Source organism: Eumetopias jubatus, unplaced genomic scaffold (genome assembly GCF_037043125.1).
Source record: "Eumetopias jubatus isolate StellerSeaLion01/CBP00866 unplaced genomic scaffold, mEumJub1_p1.0 scaffold_17, whole genome shotgun sequence".
NCBI classification, from domain to species: domain Eukaryota; kingdom Metazoa; phylum Chordata; class Mammalia; order Carnivora; family Otariidae; genus Eumetopias; species Eumetopias jubatus.
In genome coordinates, this window is record NW_028274823.1 from 52,697,028 (window position 1) to 52,721,500 (window position 24,473).

Consider the following 24,473-nt stretch of genomic DNA (forward strand, 5'->3'; position numbering starts at 1 on the left):
TGCTGTTCTCAACTCCAGGTGGTGAGAGATGCCAGCGAGGCCAATGCCACCACAGAGGTACCTACTTCCTCCCCGGACTTGCTGTGCATCCTTAGGCAAATCAGTGTAACCCTCTGTTCTTAAGTTTGCCCAACTATAAAATGAGGATAAAATACCTGCCTTTCAATTTGACATTTTGTATAACAGCACTAAGAAGGGGCATAGAAACTTCCTAGCCATTCTATTTCTAACAGTTTACCTTAAGGATATAATCAGAGGTGTGTTTAAAAGAAAAAAAAAAAGATATATTTCCTGGGGCATTCTTCATGGTGCTGAGTAGAATAGGGAGCAACAGAAAATAACCTAGTTACTCAACAACATCATGATGCATACATTCTTTATAACAGAATACGATTAAGACATTAAACATTGGGTTTTCAAGGACTACTTATAACATGTGTAAATGTTTGTAAGTAAAAGGCCTGAAACAAAATATTATCTTTATAGAATGATCCCAACCTTAAAAATATAATCCACAGATATATGTATATACACACAAAAGGAGTATATATGGCATTGGATATATACCAGAATGGTATAAGGGGCTATTTCTGGCAAGTGTGGATTTACAGGCAATCTTAATTTCCTTATGATTTTCAGTATTTTCCAAAATTTCTATAATGAATATGCACTACTTTCATAATCAGAAAAAAGCATCCTTAAAAACATAATTTTAGAACCCCTGATCATGTCTACTTCACAGCACTATTCTGAGATCAGGTATAGTAACACAAGCAGAAGCACTTTGAAATGTGTAGAATGATACATAATTCAAGTGACTGCATTGTAGCTAGTCACTAAATATTGTGATTAACCCCGTCAAACTGTCCGCCTCCCAGGCCAAGGCTATTCTGAGCATGGAACTGTGTGATGTTCCACCATCTTAACCCCAGTGGACTGTACTAGACTTCAGACTCCTTCTACAAGTAGCAAATGCACAGCAAATAAGGTGACCAGTTCTGAGGATGAGAACTCATGAAACCTCCAAGAGCCTGAAGAACATCAACCCAGACTCTTCCCCACCAAACCAACCAACCAGACAAATTCCACACATTAGAAATTCCCCATGAGCTTAGACACAAAGATTCTGTGATATCCAGCTGGCAGTCTGCCCCAGATTTGTTGAGGTGCATCCCAAGGCTGCTGAAGAAGAGTTCATCCTCTTCTGCCAGGAGCACCAATTCCAATAGGCCTCAACAAGCAAATGATGTTCCAGAGATTTTAGGGCTCCGTGGTGGTAAGATGCTTATCACTCTAATGGCTTGGAAAGTGTAAAGAGCCTTCATATCAACACAGTGATTCTTCTTACACACACATTCGGGCTTTTAAATTGTGCTTAACTCGGTGGGCTTAAAAGTCGATTAGTGAGTTTGAAGAGTTAGGGTTTTCACAGGCAAAGCACATTTATTGAGCCAGTTGGTTAGTCACTGATCTAAAACAATTATTTTACCTTAGAAACTTTAGACCCTGAGATGTCTTAGAGGTCCCTGAGATCCAGAAATTCTCCCTTGAACGCAATCCAAGAAGGGCCAATAAATAAACCCCACTCATGGCAGGAGACATTACACTGAGTCTCCTTGTCTCGGAAAATGACCCACACATCACAATAAGCCACTCGATTACTATAGGCAGCAATGTAGATCAGGGATGTACACTGGCAGTGGCTTAGAAGGGAAAAATTCACACTGATGTCTCACACTGAGAGAGCACAGTTCTCAATAATTCAAAGCACATGCGGATGGATGCACATCTATGGTTTCAGCTCCATCTAGCTACAAGCCTGCAAAGGCAGGTATGATGAGGGCTAGGAACCACACTTTAAAAATAAGGAAAAAAGTTCAAAGAGGTCAATGATTGACTTGGCCAAGGTTATGCAGGCAACTGATGAAAGCCAGCTTCATAACCCAGTCTCCCATCTAGGGAAGTCAACTTGCCTGTGAGAATGACCAGTGGTAACCAAGCCAGGAAGGGCGATTCAGAACCAGCAGCTAAGTCGGAGACTTAACTGCGAGTCCGATAATCCTCCTTGTGATTCAAGGATCAAGAGAAGACCAAGCAAACAAGTTTCTTCCCTGAGAAAGTTAAGAACCCGGGGCTCCTTTTTCCCTCAGAAGGCAGCGTTTCTGAAAGGAGGCAGGAGAGAGTCATCCGGTCCTCTTGCCTCTTCCTTCTCACTTCACTCCGTGGTGAGTGCTTGGGAACCGCAAACTGGGTAGCCGCCCTCTGAGGCTTGGCAGCTATTTCCCTCTCTTATCCCCAACCATACAGAGAATAGAAGTTGAACAACATTCCACTTCTCAAAAAAAAAGTTTATACACATGCATGAGCATTCCATAAAGTATATGTAATAAACTGGAAGAGCACCCAAGTTAATAAAGGAAAGATCAAAAGGGAGGTATGAGGCAGCCACATTCAACTCTGCACTTGAAAATTTAAATGAATACTCCTTGAGAGCAAACTACAAAATGCTAACCTTGAAGTGTTGAGTGGCAGGAAGAATTATGGGTTATTGTACTGTCAAAATGCCAGACAGCTGTATGTTGAGTTGCTGCGTTATTTAGACAATCAGAAACTTGGAAGCTAATGTGACATATTTTTTTTGGTGTGAAAGCTCTTGACATCCATCACGATAATTTCTAAAGGGACAAAATGTTATATAAAAAACATGGTGCCTTCAGGAGATGGCCTCATAGGTAGAAGAGCCCTGAGCAGGCAAGGCAAGATATCCACAATTTGGACTTCTCAGAGGTAAGTACCATTTCCTTCCGGCCTTAGTCCAAGCATCGTGGCCCCAAGCAACATGGAGCACCCAGACTCCAGCTTCCTACGCCCACCACCTAAGAAATGCTCCTCAAGTCAGCTGCCTGGCTTCAGGCTAGGCTGGGCTGGGCAAAGACCACTAAGTGCAGGATCATCTCCCAGCTGGATGAGCGATACGGAGCTCACATACAGAGGATGCCACTGGAGATCATGTGGAAACCAGGGGTAATTTACCTTCCATGTGTATTCTTGATTGGCTTGTGGACAAGTACAAAGAGAATGAGTGGCAGCCGTTTTAAGGGAATTCCCAGCGTTGAATCTCAGGTTGGCCTAAGGTCAGCATGGGAAGCAGGCCATGGTTGGTTGTAGCTGAAATTCTACCTTTAATAATTTGACTACAGTTAAAATACAAATATTACCGGGACAAGTAACACAATGAGTTTCCATGAATCATCTCAAATTTACAGCAAATGGAAGTTCTGAGAACTGGTTTTGCTGGGGTCAGAGAAGTACAGGTGGGCATTTGTGATCCAGGTGAGGGAGAGGTGACCAACCAGAAGATAAGCCAGAGAGAGTTCCGGATAGAAGGGACCTGCTGAGATGCTCTATATGGATTTGCCTTCTCTTCTCTGCATTTCTTCTTTTTTTTTTTTAAGATTTTTTTTTATTTATTTGACAGAGAGAGACACAGCGAGAGAGGGAACACAAGCAGGGGGAGTGGGAGAGGGACAAGCAGGCCTCCCGCTGAGCAGGGAGCCCGATGTGGGGCTCGATCCCAGGACCCGGGGATCATGACCTGAGCCGAAGGCAGACGCTTAACGACTGAGCCACCCAGGCATCCCTCTACATTTCTTCTTGACCAAAAGGAAAACAATCTCAGCGAGGAGAAGAGAGAGTGGCTGGAGACTGGTGGGTCAAGGGGAGTGTTCCGCGCCCAACAAGCACTTCCAGTCAGCAAGCACAGACTCTGTCCTGAGGCCGCCTCTACCACCTGTACCAATAGCATGACCTTGAGCAAATTATTTAATCACAGTTTCCTTAACGGCAAGGTGGGAACAACAATAATAACATCCTCAAACTGATGTTGGAAGATTACGTGGGTTACTTAGAGCAGTGCCAGCCAGGTGATGACACTTCTGCTCAAAGATTAGCCCGGCATCCTCCTCTTCCTCTTCTTCATCATCATCATCATCACAGCTAACACCCAATCCCTACTGCCGGCTGCAGGAGAAGTGGCCTCCCCCAGGACACCTTTCTAAGGAGAGGAAAGCAACTTTGAATCACCGAGTTTCCTGTGCTCTCTGCTATGTGATCCCAGAAAGGATGCCACACCCAACCCTCCCCCACCCGAGGGAAAGGCCAGCACACTGTGCCATGCAGAGAAGCAAGCCCATTGCCTACATGGGAATCCCCTGGATTGAGATGTTGCCCTTCCACAAGCTCCACTAAGAGTTGTAAGTAAAGACACTCTCTTCTTTTTTTTCCCCCACCTTATTAATTTTTATTTTCATTTGACAGTTAACCTGAACGTTAAGATAATACCCTGTAACCTGGGTACTTAAAAGCTGATATGCAGCCAGAGGATAAGACTGGTAGATGAATGAATTTGAAGCTGTGCAATTTGGCTATAGCTACTCAGGTAAGATCAGGATTACAATGACTGGGGTCTCTGCCTTCCCACACAACAGGGCTTTGATACTCTCCACCCACCACCATTCCCTGGGTCACTATGAGGAGGTCGTCAAACCTCTGGGTATGAGACTAACTACTCAAGCTCCCCTCACAAAGGGAAGAGAGTCAAAGCCTGCTAGAGGAAAGACTGTTCCTTTCTCCAGTATCAGGGATCACTTCCTTCTGAAGTCAGGAAACATCTACACCCTTAGCAAATTAGCATAGCAGGTGTGCTCACCAGAAATGTCACTTTTATGAATCATTATGGTATTAATTCTTGCCTACAACATGCATAAATGAAGAACTGGAGACATGATCTATCCAATTCCATCCAACTCTTGCATGAGTCATGGCCATAAACATAGAAATAGACACAAGGAAGTCCTGCATTAGGATGGAAAGAAGATTCTCCTCTACTAAAAGTTGCCTATAAGGAGCACTGACCGCTGACTTTCCTAATCTTCTTTTGCTACTTTAAATGTAAGTCTTTATAAATGTTAGTCAGAGGCTGCCTCAATGTTACCCCAATGGATGACACCATTGACAAGCCTGTAGGAGATAGATTCATATGATCAGTGATCAAAAACACATGCTTTAAAGTCTGAGAGACTTTGATATTTGCTAGCTTATGACTCTACAGAGTTTCTTAACCTATGTGGACCCCGTTTTCCTCATGTGCATAATGCAGAGACTATCACTCAGTGATAAGACTGTTATAATTAAATGAGGTAATATATACCAAATGCATGGCCCTTCCAGGGCCTGGGACATAGAAGGAGCTAACTAAATGAGTTGTTGTCATTATCATCATCAATCCAAATAGTATCTTGGCCTTAGCTGTCTCTGTAGGCCACCACACATAGTAAGGAAGACATCAAACACTTCATCTACTTGAATCCATACTCTCATAAGTCAGGGACAGCAGACTGTTGTCCTCTGGGAGGCGTGCAGGAACAGAGGCTGTACACAGTCACAGGGCAATATGGTCTGACATAAGAAGTGCTTATATTGGAAGCCAGAGATCTAAGTCTGGTCCTGGTTCACCCCTAACTCACTCTGTCAGTCCAGCCAGGCCAGTTCACTCAATCATGCTAGGTTTTGGTTTCCGTATTTGAAAGACAAAAACAGGCAGCTTCTCGTTCTGCCCACAGGTCCTGTCCCCATGCTTTGATAAAATCACCTTTTGCACCAAAAATAAATAAATAAAATAAAATAAATAAAAAACCAAAACAAAAACCAAGAGAATGTGAACTCTGTCATCAATTTCCCATTCATCACCCCTCATAGGCATCACTAATCAATCATGGAACCGCTAAGCACAGCAGCAACTCAACAATTTTTCTCAAAACAGTACCTCTGGAAACCACCACCATAAGGTTTTCCTATGCAATATACTTATTTGTCATCCCTAAATTAAATGATCCCGGAGATTCCTTTCTGTTATAATATGTTATGATTTTATAACCCTTTACTAGATCCCTGGAAATGTAGACATTTAACCAAACCCTTTAGCTCATACCAGGAGGTGGTCAGGGAAAAGCTTCAGTTGGACAGGAAAAAGCTCAGGGAACCTAAGCCTGACTCTTTGGGCAGAAGGGCCCTGGCAGGTAAGAGGTACCCATTTGTCAACAGTGCTTTGAGACCATAATTTTTTTCTATTTCCTTATTAGGCTCATTATGTATGCCTGCCCTATATTCCTTTCCTCCTGCTCACCAACAAGCAATTACACATATAACCAAACATGTACACGTCTGGGTGTGTATGTACATACACATACACAAGTAGATACAAAATGTACCTATCTATGTGTTTACACACATATACATGCACAGATTTTTTCCAACCCCACTCTTGCACTTTTGCCCTCAACAGTTTCTCTCTTTAGGCCTCATGGACAGAGATCTGTTGACTACTTTTGGCAATTTTAAAACTACACTATCTATCCTCATGTCAATTTTGTGAAACATCAGCTCCACTTTGCAGACAAGGAAGCTGAGGTTCAGAAAAGTTTAATGAGGGCCATCAAAGAGCCATGCTACCTTAGGGAAGAGTGGGATTCCAAACCAGGGTGTAGGATTCCAAACCAGGGCTCATGATTCCCACAGCTAAGCTCTATGCGTACAGCCACTCACATGTTGCCATGGCCTCAGGTACCCTTCTTGAGGACCCCCTTCCTGCTGTCTCCAGACACCCTGCCCACACCCACAATCTCCCAGCCCTAATCTTTCCCCCATCTCTGCCCAGGGCCTGGCAGCCTCTGGCATTTCCCAAGTACACAGTTCACCAAACTGGACCATTTCTTCTTTATTATCTACATAAATATTCTTAATTATTTCTCCTCCAACCCAAAGTACTTATTTCTTATTTATGCTTGTAAATATAAAGCCAGCAGGGCTCATATTTCACAGGGAGCCATTCCAACAGCATCTAGAGCCTTCCAGATTTAAGGAGCAGGAGAGCTGATTCTCTGCCCGTTTCATTATAAAGGGGTTTACCATAAATATTAGAATTTGAATTCCACCCAAGTAATGCATTAATAGATACTAAACCATTAATAATTTCTGCACTTTTTCATAAATGGGCAAAGTCCAATAAATAAACTATATCTTCTCCACAGCAGAGCAGGGTTAACAAGTACCAAGGAGATTTCAAAGACAAACTACTGGTAGAGGCTGCCAGGAGGTAAGATTCATAATGAAACTACAAATTCTAGAGCCCCATTTTTTACTGTCCACCATGGCAAGTATCTAAAATTAAATGCTAAGCAGAAATCCGTCCTGGAATCTGACACAGAGCAGTTTAGGTAAACAATCTCTGAAATTAAAAACAGATTCTGGATAATAAATAAGTCCGTGTGTGGATCTCTCTGATAACAGATACCTCTCCCTGATAAATCAAAGGCTCCAGCCCTACTGAGCCTTTCTAAATTAGGCCAGATGATTCACCTAAAATATTTCATCTCGTGTCGCCTGTCTTAATGAACGGCAGTAACAGATAGCTTCTGCATCAGGGCCAAAGGCTTCCGGGCTAATTATACTGAAGGCCTGGGGAAGGTGGCCCATCTGGGAGGAGGCAGTGGACAAGGAAGATTTCACCATGATACTCATTTACTTGGTCCCGTGACCCATGTCTACGGGCTTCACTTGCAACTGCCCTAGAATTCTAGAAGATGATCAGAGTCAGAGATGAATCAGAATCAGAGATGCCAGATATCACAGGTAAATAGCCCGGGGAGCATGGGGGGCAAAAGAAGTGAATCCAAGCTTTACCGTTCCTAGCTGTGTGAACTTGGACAGACCCCTGGAAATCTCTGGGCCTCCCTTTCCTCATCTGTAAAGGTGGGATAGTAACACCTGCCTAGCCTGCCTCCTGGGGCTGTGGTGAGGTCCAACAAGAACGTGCACACAGAACTACATTGCAACCCCAAAACACTCCTCTTCTGTTAGTAATATCATTCAGTCACTTATTTGCCAAAATTTCTTGAGCACCTCTTATGTGTCAGGTGTTAGGGATCCCTTGGGGGCTAGACAAGACCCACCCCTCGTAGAGCTGGATTCTGGGGATGGACTGTGTGCAATGTCATTGCAAAGGTGGAGTGTACAGCATGTTCAAGGATTGTTAAGTTTGTGCACATAAATAAAGCAGTGGAGACAGCCGGGGCAGAGCGCAGAGTTGCTATTTTCAATAGGGAAGGCCTCACTGAGGACAGAACTCTTATGAATGAAGGAAGGGAGAGAGGGAGCCTCATGGATACTAGGAGAGAAAGAACAGGAACATCCGGGGAAACAGCTCCAAGTAGGGTCTGGGGAGTCACAAGGATCAGACAGAGCTGCCGGAGTAGAGGAAGCCAGGAGCAGGGAGGGGGCCTGAGGGCAGAGAGTGGGCATAGCGGGGAGGACATCAGCCTTTGCAAGGTTTCTAGCAGAGGGGTCATGTTTCTGCAGGAGCACTCTGTGGCTGCCGTGCTGGGAATAATAAGTATTATACTACCATTATTAATAATAGTGTTGTTGTGAAATTCTGTTCTGATCCAATGTGAATCTGGGCCAGAGAAGGAGAGAGAAATGCAATGGGGGCCAAGTGGAGTCCTAATGATTTTCTTCCCCAACTTCTCGAAACAACAAAGCATAGAAAGGACTGTGTGAGTGTTGGTGGGATAGCACAGAGAGGCCAGAGCAGGGGCAGATGAACCGCACGTCAAGCGGAGGTTGGGGAGCGGCCCGATGCACCCAGGCCCGCCTCTGTCTCCTGTTGGGTTGTGGAGAGCTGCAGCGGGGGAAGAAGGGCTTTGGGTGGAAGCAAGAAAACCCACTTCTCTCGAGTCCTGTGCCTTTGCTGCATGCAGCGAAGCAACGTGAAGCCCGATTTATTTTAAGCCTGGGGCCTCTTTATTAAAAATGAAAACAAAATTTTCTTTTAAAAGAAGGGAGCTTGGGCGCCTGGGTGGCTCAGTTGGTTAAGCGACTGCCTTCGGCTCAGGTCATGATCCTGGAGTCCCGGGATGGAGTCCCGCATCGGGCTCCCTGCTCAGCAGGGAGTCGGCTTCTCCCTCTGACCCTCTTTCCTCTCGTGCTCTCTGTCTCTCATTCTCTCTCTCTCAAATAAATAAAATCTTAAAAAAATAATAAAAATAAAAAAATAAAAGAAGGGAGCTTGGTTGAAGGCCACGGACCATATCTGATCAGCATCCGGTGTCAGCAGAAGCAGCAAGCACAACATAATAAGAGGAGCCATCTCACCTCCTGCGTCAGAACAGAAAATGATGCAGGGGTCAGTCCATTAGTGATCGTAGCTGCTTCTAATGAAACACATATAACCTGAATCCAATTAATGAAAGTACCCGGCAATCCTCCCCGATGCTAAAGCTGAATGAATCTTTAAACCTTGCTCATTCACCAGCTCCGTGTTGTACCAGAGTTCAAGCTCTCAAGAGCACAAGTTAATTCCTGAATGAAGGAAACTATGACTCAGCATTCCCCCCCCACCACCACCACCAAATTTCTGGCAACTCAGTACCATGGGGCCGGGGTGTGCATCTCTCCCTTCCTGGACGTCTACTGCTTCTGCAAGGACATCTACAAACAACATGGCCCTGGCTAGTTCTTCCCAGGTGCTCAGGAGAGCAGGGGTTGTCACTGATGTGCCACACAGAGCCACCTGGAAAGACTCTAAAGTGAAGCCAGTGATGGGGTCCGGGGGTGGGGGGTGGAGGTGTCCCATTCCAAGGCCAGTAATGGCACTCCAGTCACTCCACCATCACTGGGCTCAAACCTGGTCACGGTAATACCTTCACAATGTTTGCTATGTGTACATACCATTAACCATTCTTATTCACCGCTTTTTATTTTACATCTTCAAACTGGTGGTTCTCACTGCCCGGGCACAATCACAACCCCCAGAGGTTATGTGACAATGTATGGAAGGAGGCAGTGCTACTGGTTTCTGGTGGACAGAGGCCAAGACTGCTCTAAATATCCTACAGTGCCCAGGAGAGCAACCCCCTCCTCCTCCCCAAGCAAGCGAATTATCTTGCTCAAAATATCATTCGTTCCATTACTCTAAGTGACTCGTTTTCCCTTATATTTATTTTAAAAGGGGATTCTCTGTAAGTATCATGAAGGAAAAGCCACGATCACATGTCACAAGTAGAAAGTGTTCAGATTCATAAGGAGAAAGTAATCAGAGAAATATGCACAATGAAAACAATATATTATTAAATTTTAGTCAGGTATAGCAGCCTGCTGAAGGCCTTAAGCGTGAGAGCTGCCTAAAAAAAATAAAAACAAAAAAATAAAGACATATTACCTCCAAACTGAGACTTTCTCCTTGTTATGATCAAAAGGACAGAAAGAGAATTGGAAAGGGAGTAGCTTTTCCCTATGTGATTAATGATGTATCTGTGCACCTCCCCAAATCATCTTGGGTACCACAAGCAGAAGGTCATATTGGCAAAGCTAAGCTCAGTCCGTCTTCTCGGGGCCAAAACATGGGTATTATTGTGGCTGTATACCGGTGAGGAAGCCCAAAGAGGCAAAGGCAGTGAAAAGTCAGTGTTATCTGCATTGTAAATCTCCCAGAAAGCTGATTATGGTGAGATGTTTGGCTTAGAGGTGGGGAAACCCCTGCTCAGAGATTCATAGTGGAGGGAGGTCCCTTCCAACATCTGAGACAAGACTGAGTGATGAAAGCCTTTCCAGATGGCTTTGTGTGTGCAAATTAAAGAAACTACGGCCGATTCATTAGGCTCTATTTTATGGACCATATTCAACACTATACTAATACCTTGAGAAAAGTATCCCAGGGTCACATAATCTAAAGGTTTTCTTTTTTCTTTTTTTTTTTTTATAAAGGTTTTCTTATTGTCAAATTTCTCGGAGCCCTCAATATGATAATGAGCATTGTAAATACCAATCCCCCTCCCCCAGGGGAAAGGGGATGCAAGATTTCTCAAAACTCATCAAGCACATACTTTCACTTTTTTTCCTGCAGAGCACCCAGTCACTCCCCCACCACCCCCCCACCCCGACCCCGGTATTCCAGGGAGCTCAGCTTGTGTAACTTAGTCGTAGAGGAAGAAAATATTTCCTCTTCATCAAAGATTATGAGAGTTTCAAGAAACTGCCATTGTAAAATTATCCATACTTCACAAAGAAAGAAAAAAATGATACTGATTTTTTAATCACTGGTATCTGCTGAAGAGTAGGTGCTCAAAATGTTCATTCCAACTTGGGAGTCTCTCTTGTCCTAACTCTCAAACCCTCTGAAATAATTGGCTCTAGAAATGATTAATTGTCCAAACAATACTATCTCTTAATTCCATATCTTCATGGGGTTGGGGGGGGGGGGAGAGAGCAGGAAGGATGTTCCGCATCACAAGTGCCATCTAGAAAACATCTTGCCCAACTCCTGTTAGATGCAAGAGAAGTTCTGCCAAGTCCGCTCTGACATGCAACCTCTAGACTCTCGGGCAGGCTTGATTTTCCTGGGTTTCCACCTTCACTCCTCGTTATGTCAATAATTCCTTTCAGATCCCCTTCCAGCCCAGTCCCATCTTTCTTCAGCAGGTCTTTGCCTGCCCAGGGTGCATGGGCCTTTCTTCTGATAAGAGCATGCTGATGTGCTCTTGGGAACCTCCCACAGCTCAATCCCTGAGTTCTGTGGAGGTGACTTCACCCCGCGCTCCAGGCAGGCCTATCCACTGGCCTGGCCAGTCCTATCCCATGGACTTCCGAAACGGGTTCGGGATGGGTACATGACCCAGTCAGGGATGTGAGACCCAGTTTGGGTTTTCTGAAAAGGCTGGTAAGAGGGAATCTCTCTTTTTCCAGGGAGGCTGCTGGGAAGATAATGTGGCAGCCCTGTGGGGTTAGCAGACAAACTGCCTCCTTGAAGGGAGAGCCTGAGAGTCACCGGGAGGAGAGTAGTTCCCCGAGGCTGGTGGAGACGTCAGTTGTGATTGTTAGGATTTGGGCTGTGGATCCAGCTGTGCTGAAAGTCACATATACCCCTGGCCTTTTCAGATATGTGGGCTAATAACTTTCCGTTTGTGTTCATTTAAACTGACATTCTGATTAATAGAACATGCAGTATGCTGGAGGCCGTGGTTGGCTGGTATCTCGAACACCTCTGCCTGTTTACTTTCTCTCCGTCTTAAAAAACTTCTTACTTTTCCTACTCACTTCCTTTCCCATTCTTCCTCAGATTTCTCCCTCCAAACCAGAGAAAAATAAATGTACAACAGCTGTGCTAAGCCCTCACATTCAGTGCCCTCCCACATGGCTTTCGTTCTTCAAAGGCCACCGTCAAACTTTTCCCCACCTCGGGGGACAAGGAGTTCAGCTACAAATAACCATATACATGGACTATATATTCAGGCTGTTATTGTATTAATACAAATAACTAGAAAACAATCTTCATTCTCACCATTATAATATATCAGGGTTCTCAGGCTTTGGACTTGAAGACTCACACATTTAATGACTTGAGATTTATTAAGAATGATGTTTGGGGCAGAGGGTGAGGAAGAACCCACCACTCTCTATATTCTTGAAACCATTCCTTTTAGACCCAGGGCTCAACAATTCCTGCTGAAGCCGAGTTCCAACGTGCACCGTGCATGCCCAGGAATCGCGCATGGCAGCCTTCCGGCGGCAAGGCACAGGAACCCTTCACCTGGCTGCGGACATGGACTCGGATGGCCGGCGCATTCCCTGGACCCCCCAAACAGGGAAACGGACAAAGGGACAAACATGGTACACTCCTGCTCAGACTGCATGACGGAGGTGTCCTTCCTGCGCCGGGCCCTCTGTGCGGAACATGGGCCCTTCAACCATCAGCAGCCACATGGCTGCTTCTCTTGGCAGGCTTGGCAGGCCTTCCCCAACCCTACGGGGAGGACATGTGACAGAGAAGTTGACAGCTCCGTGGCCTTGACTGTTCCTTCCGCTCTGCAGACCAGGCCACTGCCCTCAAAGCTCCACCAAGGTCTGTGCTTTCTCCCCTCCAACACCTCCAGCTGCCAGCTTGGATCTCATCCCCGTGGGACACAGCATCCCCCGCCCCCCGGGAAATCCTGACAGCCAGGTGTCATAGGACCAGAGCAGCTTTTTCCAGCAGTGAGTGCCCATCCGGCCCCATAGCCAGCACTCACTGTCCGCTTGCCGCACAGGGATGAGCTCAGCAAGAACCCAGCGAAGTCACAAAGTTGTTGAAGGAAAGGTCTGCCACTTAATCCACCCTGACATTGACATTCTCATACGACCTCATGGAACATGGTCAGGACTCCACAAGGACCGCTCACTCGCTCTGCCCCAGCACTGCCTGGCCTGCCCCCCCACATGAGGAGCAGCATTACAGGGGTGAGATAAAATGCAGGAAAAATAGAAGGCTTTTGGCATATGTATGTATGCATGTGCATACATGTGCTTGCACACATATGTACACATAGACATACGCTCTATTTTAATTTTTTATTAAAGATTTTTATTTATTTGAGAGAGCGAGGGAGAGAGTGAATGCATGAGTGGGGTGAGAGGCAGAGTGAGGAGACTCCCCACCAAGTAGGGAGCCCAAAGTGGGACTCGATCCCAGGACCCTGCGATCATGACCTGAGCCGAAGGCAGACGTTTGACTGAGCCACCCAGGCGCCTGACATATGCTCTATTTTAAAATATGTAACTTCTGAATATAAATGAGAGCTATGTCAGGAAAATTAAAAATGCTTTTGGGATACATACATACACTGCATTTCCATAATGATTAAACAAACAAATGTGAATCATGTCTTTTAAATCCAACAAAGCCACATTTCTAACTGCATTTAAGCATTCTTTTATAATCTTCTTACATTTAAAGGATCACCAGTATGGGGCTATAAAATTTCAAATGCTAGCCTGGTGGTATTCTCTGCAGTAACTGCTTCTAAGACTCATCCTCTGACCAGACAAGAATGGATAGGACTTGGAGCAGGCAGGTGATTTAGCCCCGAGTTCAGCCACAGACCAAGGACAAAGAGTAGACAGAATCCATTGAGAAGATTCCTACATCCTGGGGAAGAGAAGTAGCAAAGATCTGGAGGCTGGGTGCTGAGTGGATTAGACACAAAGTGGCACAGCTGTCCCAGGCAGTGGAAGTGCCCAGAAAAAGGGCACGTACGTGCCTGGATCCCTTTTTGCACTCCGATCTGAAACAGGCAGAGGGATTAGCCTTCTGCCTGAGCAGGGAGTAGAAGGCCTCTCTTCTTCTTCCTGGGATCATCTCTCCTCCTTGCCCCCTAACTGGGTTCTAGGGGCCAGAGCCCAGGGGCCACACTCTTTGCTGAGGGCCAGCACTGGGCAGCCCTGTTCTGAGTGGCAGCTGGAAGGCTGCTTGCTCAGGGCTAGTGATGAGTGAGGCATGAACACGAGAGAAATGACTTCTCATCAACAAATATTTTTAGTTTCTTGCTGCTGAAATTGGATGGCAGGCCACATGGAGAAGTTAAGAGGGCTGCATTTAGCAGCAAGATTCCTGTTCTCTGCCAGATGGGAGAAGTGAATGTGACAAGCTATGACCACCAAAGTTCACTTTGGGATAGGTCATGCACTAACGAGTACTCCTTACCCCCATGTCCATATGCTAATGATGTAACTGAAATGAATCAGAAGACAATTCATATACCTTCAAGGGCAAGAACATCTTTTCACTATCTCCCAAACCTCCAACTTTCATCCTATCGTAATGGGTTTTACCAACCCTGCCCTATGGAAGTTTCAACCTGATACTCTACTCCTGTAATTGTCCATGCAAAATTCAGAATTCAACTCAGTAAATACAACACAAAACATAAAACACAAAGAACTCCATTCTAGTGAGCACTGGCTATGTGTCAGTGGCCACACCAATGATCTCTTAATGCATCATCTCACTTGATTCTCAAAACCCCAACCCATGAAGTAGGTACGATTTTAGAGCCCTTTTATAAAAAGTCAAGGGTGCAAAATGTTAGGTAACATGCCCAAGGGCATCCAGCATGTAAGTAGCAGAGTTCTTGTGTGTCCTACTGCTTCCCAGGATATAAAAAAATCCAGAGTGGGCTGAAGACACAATACCGAAAATCTTTTCTGTGAAGTTTATCTGACAGAAGGGAGTCCAGCTGCTGATAGCGTTCCTTCTCCAATCCCTTAGGTTATGAGTTCTCTGTCAATAGCAGTGTGGAGAAAGCAGAATGACTGCCCAGGGGAAGAAAAGCAATGCACTATTCCAATTTATACTGCACACCACCAAGCAATTGATCTTAACAGGTCACAGCCCCTGCCCTCCAGATGCTTATACTTTAACTATATAGAGAGAAATTAACACCCATGAAAAGCAACACTGGGAAAATCCATGCTCAAGTAGGTGGCACAGATTTTACCTGCTTCTGGAGCCACCTGCCTCATCAGCAGAGTGAAATGGTTAAGGATGGCTTTGAAATGCAGAAAATCCCGGGTCCAAATCCACCTGTTCCAACTTCTAGCTATGTGATCTTGGGCAAATTTGTTAACCTCTCTGAGTCTCTGTCTTCTCAAATGAAAATGAGCATCATATCACCTACTTGACATGATTATCAGAAGGTATTTAAATAATAATTGTAAAATGTTCAGGCTGGTGTCACGCCTGTGTGAAGCACTCATAATAGGTAGTATTATGAACATCATCAGAACTGCCACTAACCCACAGTACCCCAGCCACATTCAGCCACTTAACAATGAATTGGGGTCATTGCTTCATGTTCAGAAAGGACCGAAAGAAAGCCACACAGCAAGGCAGTGAATGAGAGACCAAGAAAGAGGTTCTAAGTCAGTGTGTCTGATGGGGTGTTTTGTTTTGTTTTTTAAGATTTTGTTTATTTATTTGAGAGGGAGAGAATGAGAGAGAGAGCACATGCACAAGAAGGGGGAGGGTCAGAGGGAGAAGCAGGCTCCCCACTGAGCAGGGAGCCCGAAGTGGGACTTGATCCCAGGACTCCAGGATCATGACCTGAGTCAAAGGCAGTTGCTTAAGCAACTGGGCTACCCAGGCGCCCATGTCTGATTGTTTTAATTTAGTTCCAGTATCTCCTCAGTTGCTTCTGCTACAGCTTTATCGTGGGTTCAGAGAGGATGACTGAAATGCTTCTGCATGGTGAAAACGGGTCTGCAAGCATTGACGGCTTGATTTCCACATTCCCCACATGCAGGATTGTTCACTACTCCCCCCCAAGCTCTTTCCCAGCTTTCAGGTGAAAGCCAACTTGCCAAGGAGCCTGTGTGGCCCAGCGGGAAGAGCACAGGATGCCTTCAGGCCCAGTCTGCATTTAAATCCCTGTGGGCTGTATGACCTTGAGCCAGACAATTACCCTCTCTGAGTCTATGAATCAGAGAGATGAATACCTTACTTGCAAGGCTGCTGGAAAGATTGAAAGATAATGCATGCAAGGGGCCTATCTAGAACAACGCCTGTTGCACAGATTAGGTGCACAATAATGGAAGCTACTAGAATTATGCCGCTGCCTGGATCTATTTGGTTTCTCTCCTTTTCTGTGCTGAATGACATAAGGCAAGACCCCAAATTCCATAGAAGGATATCTCAGGAGCTTTCAATGCCTACTCCCTTTTGGAGACATCTGCCAAAATCCAGTTCAAAGCCACACCTTCATGACTCCTATGTAACTATTCCCACATGGATAGTAAGTGAGCACCTAAAGTCATTCAGGCTGAAATCACCTTGGCTTGCTTTATAGAATCTAGTTGTTGTAGATGCTTCTCTCCACTAACTGAAACAACCAACTTGGGGCCAAAGCCTAAGAGCTATGGAAATCTGGCCACTCATGTTAATAGGAGGAATCCACACGACCTTCACAACACAATAATGACCTAGTTTATGAGGGCTCTGAGGACCCAGAGGGCATGAGAAGCCCCATTGCGGCTCCCCTGCAGGGCAAAGGAGGGACCTAGGAGGGTCAACCACATCACTTGCCAAGTACTCCAGGAGATAAAAGTAGAGGAGAATCACCCCCTGAAAAGTGAATGAAGAACTGTTTGTTTGTTTTTTAATAAACATTTTTTTAAGATTTATTTGAGAGAGACAGCAAGAGAGTGCACAAGTGGAGGGGAGGGGCAGAGGGAGAGGGAGAAGCAGACTCCCCACTGAGCAGGGAGCCCGCTGTTCGACTTGATCCCAGGACGATGACCTGAGCCAGAGGCAGATGCTTAACTGTCTGAGCCACCCAGACGCCCTTTCACAAACATTTTATTTCAGTCATATATATGTATTAACACATATGTACTGGGTCATGATGTAAAATATATTTCACCACCCTCAACAACATCTCAGAGAAAAACATACTTGGTCACTCTGTCCCTTGAGAAAAGATTTCTTTCTTTGTTTTTGTTTTGTTTTATCACTTCTCGGCCTTTTGGCTAAGATCAAGTGTTTTTGTTTTGTTTTTCCATGGCTCCATACTGCAACGGTTGGGTACTCTGAAGGCCCTCCCGCCCCAACACAACAACAATGTACAGTGCTCTGCGTGCCACCCCTTCCTGGTTCACTACTCCAGACTCCCTCAGCCTATCAGGACCGTCATAATGAATTGTGATCTACCCCAAAGACAATGTGTTCATAGAGAGTCTTCAGGAAAGTGAATGACACCCTAAAGAGAAGGAGATCAGCCCCGATGGTGACTGGCATAAGAATGCTGAGTGTTTGGAAGACTTAACAGGTGATCTGTAGCAAAAAATGGGGCACGTATGTAAGAAGAGATGCACTGAAGGCCAACTTCATTAACACCATAATTTTGTGGAAGGCAGATTCATGCTCTAAAGTTTACCTGTGCGTAGCCAGCCACACGCCTGTATGTGTGAGAGAAGTGCGGGTCAGGATTTATCTTTTTGTTGCATCCTATTTCTTACTTCCTAAAAGTCTAAATAAAGAACATAACAATAATATTGTCTAGTCAAAGCCAAAGAAACCATTCCAGTAGAAGAGTAACTACAGTATCTGAAAACGCAGGATTGTTATGTGGTATTTCAATAAGCGAAGCTGAAAAGAGAAAAAGACCTTGCTGACAAAAAGATAGATACAAGAACCATGTGTGCTCAGTGATCCTCCACGGAGTGTCCATGGTCCTTGGCACAAACTAGGGTTCAATAAATGTCAGATGAATGAATGATCCAATCCAGAAAATACATGTTTATTGGATGAATGAACTGAACTGACTCAACACCAAACACGCATACACCCAAAAGACCTGCTGACATCAGAAACTAGTTTGTCCAAAAAGTGAAAGTAAAATAATCATGGCACATTTCTAAACTAAGATTACAAAAATGAACCACTTTAATAAACAGACAATTTATATAACTTGCAACGTTGGAATATTTATAAGTACCCGTAAAAATCCTTGATGTTCATGACCAGAACATTAAGTGGGGCTGCCAACTGTTGTGAGCTCATAGTTTAAAATGTGTTGGGGAGTGTTGTAGAACGCATGGATCACCTTGCTTCCTTGTTACCAATGGGTTAATATTAGAAACAGTATTGACTGGTTTCATACCGGTTGCTAAGCAACATTGTTTCCTTCCCCCAATGGTCTGAGAGGATAAAAAAAGGGGTAGAAAATGAGAAATGTTGGAAAAATAGGAAAGTGAAATTCAATGGATCATGAGGTACAATTTGTAGGAAAAGTAAAAGAGGAAATAATTCTTACAGGATGTACTAAGACATCAGTTGCTTCATGACATCACAAGAGTAACACATTGAGCCTCCAGCTCAAAGATAGAAAAGAGAGTGGAAGATGAATGTCCCCGATCCCAGCACTGTGCTATTCATGTTCAGTTCACGCTTAGCCAGAAACGCACAGGGTCCATGGATGACAGCAAGCCGACCATGATGACAGACCATTATAGCCCAACAAACAAACAAACAAATCTATCAAGTCCCAAAAGCTCAACCAAACTTTACCCATTATAATTCACTGTCCCGTTCCTTAAGGGGCCTTTTGTTCCCTTCACATCTGAAAGGCCTCGAGTAAGTGATTCATATACTCAACAATACTGACTGAGTGCTCACTGTGTGCCCAAACATGGGCTGGGAATTGGGAGGTCTGGGTGGGGGTGGGTAGTGATGGAGCCCTTGCCTGTCCCTGATCGCTCTGCGCTGTGCTTCGCTCCGCGCTGTGCTTGGTCCCCCTTGCTCACCATCTCAGTGTTCCATTTTTGTCAGGACTCTATGACAGAGCAATGTCAAACCCTCACAGAATGACCTAGGGGACGTTAGAGGATAGCCCCCGCCCCCCAGTTGACTACTGGACAGGCCTACCAGGCCGCTTAACAGTTTCCTGCCTGGAATTCCCAGGCCTATTCCAAAGTGAATTACTCAGAGAGGTAGCATATTAGTCCATTAATGTCCATGTTCATAGATTAGTTCGTCACACTAGATGCTGTCATCTGTGTCCTGTGGAACATGGACACTGGACAGGTCAGTTTTGACAGTGCAGAAAGGCTTAGGAAATGGACCACGTTATACACAAGCTGGCCATTAGGGTGTGGGGAGGGGAAAAGGAAAGAAGAGGAATCAAAGGGGCCTGGCGGCAAAGTAGGAATAAAGGAGTTCTGGACAAGCCAAAGGCGGGAGGGAGCCCCCCGGGGGAGATGGAGAAAAGACTTTTATCAGCTGGGGCCTTGAAGCTGGTCCCATGATGACACAGAATGTTCAGTAATTTTCTTAGCCTGCCCACACTGTTTCTCCATCCACAGAACAGAAAGAACACTTAGCCTGTGGCGCTGGGAGAATCAAAAATGCTATCTTTAAAGCAAACCCCACGGTGCCCAACACACAGTAAATGCCATAAACTCTAATCAATGTTATTATCATATATGGAACCACTTTAATCTATAAAACACTAGTTTTAACTGTTAATAAAACTATTATTTATAGCTGTATCTAAGACTGGTCCTGGTTAACCACCAACCTCATCCTTCTAAGCCAGTGTTCCCCTAATTTTTGTCAGGCATGGAGCACCCTCAATTTCTGCTCTATCCAAGTGCTATCTTTTATAATTAATAATAATAATAATACTAGTAAAAACCACAATAATAGTAACAGCAGGAGCAACAACAGCAAGGACAAATGTTCACAGAGAATTTATGACATGCCTGGCACTATTCTAAGAGCTTTTAAGTACGAATTCATTTGATTCTTAAAACAACTCGAGGAGGGATGTACTATTACTGATGCCATTTTACAGATAAGCAAACTTCGGCGAAGAAAGGTGAAGGTCATTGGCCAATAAGTGAAATCCATAAATTCTAATTCAGACAGTCTGAGCCCAGAGCCCATACTTAACCACTATGCATCCTGCCCCATTCATCTCTGTATGCCCGCATTTACTTTTGTAAAAACTTGACTCACTTATTAAAAAAAAAAAATCTTATATACTACGTGATATCTACGAAATCCTGGGTTAGGTATTCTAGTTATAGTTTTACTCATATAAAAAGTAATTACAAGATTATTTAAAATTTCCATTTACTACCTAAAATCATCCGTGAAACAAAACTTTAGGAAAGTTCTGCTGTATGTACCTGGAAATTCCTTCTGACGCCAGCCCTGAAAACTCATCTGCAGTTGTTATTTCAATACCCCTTCTCTACCTCCTTCTTCATAACAGAGCCTGTTTTTCTCTGGCATATGGCTGCCAAAATGAAGGCGTCTATTTTCCTTTCAGCTACTTGTGGCTCTGTGATTAAGTTCTGGCCAATGAGATATAAGGAGATGTGGAATGTGGGACTTCACAGAAGTTTCCTCCAAAGAGAACGAGCCTGTTCCTTGTTTTTTTCCCCCCTTCTTCCTCCTTGGAATGAGCACATGATGACAAGAGGTCAAGCTACCATCTTGAATCGAGAGAAAATACACTTAGAATGATAGAGCACAAAGAGAAGACGGCAGGATTCCTCATGACACCATGAAACTATCACACCGACCATTCATTACCTACCCCCATACTCCCTGTATGTAAGAAAGAAATCTCTATAATGTTAATCCACTTAATGTGAGTCTTTCATGTGAGAAAGAAACCTCTATAATGTTAAGACACTTAATCTGAGTCTTTCTCTTACACACGCCTGAATCTCATTCTAATGAATACAACCATACTTCTCCTACTCCGGCACCACACCTACCACCCCAACCAAGATACAATCAGAAAAAACCTACCCAAAGTATCTGTCCCTTAAGTACTCAGGAACCAAACAAGGTCCTGGGACAACAGGTGCTGCCATTTATGTATTCATTTACGAACCACTGTTCCACATGTTTTATGAGACAGTATTCTATTTAAATCTCCCAACAAACCTACACAATGCAGACCATTATAACCTCATTTATATAAACAAGGTAAGAGAGGCACAGAAAATATTTAAGTACCATGCCTGAGGTCAGACAATTAATAAGTGGCAGAGCCAGAACTCAGAGCCAACAGTGTGATAGGAACCAAAGGGGCATCAGACACTGGACTCTCAGAGGAGCTGGCTTCTTAGTGGTTCAAAGAGCTTCCCCATCACAGACCCTTGGCCAACTCCTATGAAGGTCAAAATGACTTTGGCCTCTCCAGAAATCATCCTGGGGCCCCAACAGCCCCTTTTTGTCATCATAGTAACACTGTATCTTAAGTAGGACCAAATACAAATCTGATGTCTCAGCATAAATGTCTGAGTTATTTTGTAGGTCAAAGAAACATTCAAAAATATATTCAAAAGGAATATCCAGAAAATCTTTGTCTCATATCCCTTATGAATTCCATTCAGCTCCCCAGATGCCCTGGACGAAGTAGGGCATGTGGCCCCCCATGGCCACCATGGAGTTAATTTGTATTTTCAAGGCCTGGCACATGTTCAGTCAAAAACCTGGCTGAGTGCCTGTTGTTTACTGAAGCTGGGGAAGAAGCATCTGCAACATTACGAAAAGCATATTGTAAAAGGCAACACATGCAAATTAAACCTCTTGAGCTATGAGTAAATTGCTGGGAAAATTTATAACTCATTTAATAAAACTTGAAGTAAATACATAGCCTGGCTCCCAGGGAAAACAAAATATTTCCCACAATTCTCTCCTCGTAAAAAAAAAAGGGGGGGGGACCATCGAGCCAGACGGCTCTATCAAGTATAAAGTATAAATAGCAGCTACAGTGGTAAGCAAAACCCATTTTGGATTGTGGGGTATTCAATACCCACATGGGCAGTGCCATACTCCCTGCTCTGGGATGTATTTGACAATGTCCAGGCCTAGAACATTTCCACAATAATTCATGATTATTGGCTTTAGTGGGCGTCTTCTATGCATTAACTCATTCCACAAGTATTTATCATCTACCTGAGATCCACCAAGATGTGGTGACTGAGAACACATGCTCTGAAGTCTTACTCCCTGCTTTCAAATCTAGGCTCTGCCACTTACTTGCTGTACGACCTTTGGCTATGGTTGTAACCTCTGTGCCTCAGTCTCCTCACCAGTAAAGTAGGAATTAGACTAATACCCACATCCTGAGATCACTGTGAAAACTGGTTAGGCACATGCATGTAAAGTGCTTAGAACAATGCGTGACAAATAGCAATCCCTTATTAAATATCAGCTGCTTCTTATTTATTAGCTGGCATTCTGGACCAGCCAGTCTGGGAGGTACACAGAATCCAGCGTTGAACAAAGTAGATGAGGCCCTCTCTCATGGAGCTTATATTCTACTGGGGGTAGATAGATAATACACAGGTAAACAAATAAAAAGATAGTAATTGGTGCTCTGAAGAAAACAAGATAGGGTAATGGAATAGAATGTGAGTGCCAATCAGGAGTGGGGATTATTTCAGTCGCACTTATCAAAGAAAGTCTCTCTGAGGAGGTGACATGGGAGCTGAGACCTGAATGATAAGAAGGAACCAACTAGACCAAAAATGTTCTAGAATGTTCTACACAAAAGGAATAACTCATTAAAAATTCTAAGACCAAAAAAGAAAAAGAGTTTGCTGTCCTTGAGTGACAGCCCAAGACCAGCAGGGGGCTGATGTATCCAGAATGGGGAGAGGCTCACAAGACAAGGTGGGAGAGGCTGACAGGGCCAGATCACACCAAGCCTTATAGGCCATGGAAGGACTTTGGATTTTATACCAAGTGCAAAAGGTAACCCCTGGAAGGATTTAACAGAAGAGGGGCACGATCTAATTGACAATTTAAAGGCCTGCTCTAACTGCCGTGCGGCAAAGGAACTGCAGGGAGGCAAAAAGGGAGGGGACAGAGCAGGAAGGAAGCTACTGTGGTTGTTCCAGCAAGATGTGATGGTGGCTGAATCCAGGGTGGTGGTGGTGGAGACTCAGGAAATATTTTGGGAGTAAAGCTGACAGGACTTTGATGGATGGATATGGGGTTGATGGAAAGAAAGGAATAAAAAATGACTCCTAGTTTGGGGAGGTCTGGTTTATTCATCAGCCTGTGATGAATACTGTAGGATACTAAGCAGACATGGCTTCTATTTCTAAGAGAGCTTTAAAGATAGTTGGTCAGAGCAGCCTAATACCCGTGAAACAGAACAAAGAGAAAATGTGGCACAAGTGCTTAAGAGCATGGTTTAGAGTCCAAGCTTCAAAGAAAGGAGAGCACAGACATTTTCATGGAAGGTCACAAAAACAGGGTACCCCATCTGGCCTTGAAGAATGCAGTCACTGGCATTCCATAAAGAGAGGGTCATGTGAGCATACATGTGTGTGTTGGGGGGTGGGGGCGCACAGTCCAATAGGGTCCACTCCAAAGAAGCAAGACAAATCACTCAAAAGAAATGGTAGCTTCCATCCAGTTAACTACCAATTCACTAAAAAAATCTCCTAGAAGCCTCATGCTGAACAGGGGAGGGAGGTAATGACCTCATTGCTATTTGTTTACCTTTGTTTCTATCTTTCAGGAAAGAATTATGAAGTCCCACTGCCTATGTAGAGACTTTCAGTCATGTGAGGCAGTGTCTTAAAGCCCAGGGCTTTCAGTCACACAGACCTGGGTTCAAATCCCAAACTGAACACTCATTGGCCACATGACCCTGGACAAGTTACTTAACCTCATCTTGTCCTCAATGTCTATGAAATGGAATAATAATGGATCGACCACGTAGAATTAAAGAAAACAACACTCCTAAAGGACTTAGCACAATGCCTGACATGAGATAAAAGTTCTCAGTAATTTTTATTTAAAGAAATGATGGTTCCTTCCACAGCATCCTGTAGATCTTATATCACATAGTTTAGATCTTATATCACATGACTACTGTCCACTTAAGCATCTCTACTCCTCACTAGTTTGTGAAGTACATAAGTGAACTGTTTTGGGGTTGCTCATCTTTACTGCTCAGAGCTAACACGGTGCCTAGCATTAACAATAATAATATTGTGACTATTACTACTTATGGCAGACAATATTTACTGAACCCTATGTTCAAAGCATGACACCAAGCACTTTTCAGGTGTTA

General features: G+C 44.3%; 1 protein-coding gene across 1 annotated transcript in view; it reads right to left on the reverse strand.

Moving 5' to 3' along the window:
• LRMDA (leucine rich melanocyte differentiation associated) overlaps positions 1–24,473 on the reverse strand; it is a 1,122,731-nt gene that overhangs the window by 555,304 nt on the left and 542,954 nt on the right. Inside the window, exon 3 of the mRNA XM_088019786.1 lies at positions 9,144–9,213. Coding sequence (XP_087875912.1) covers positions 9,144–9,205 — 62 coding nt within the window. The 5' untranslated portion in view covers positions 9,206–9,213. The remainder of the gene's footprint in view (positions 1–9,143; positions 9,214–24,473) is intronic.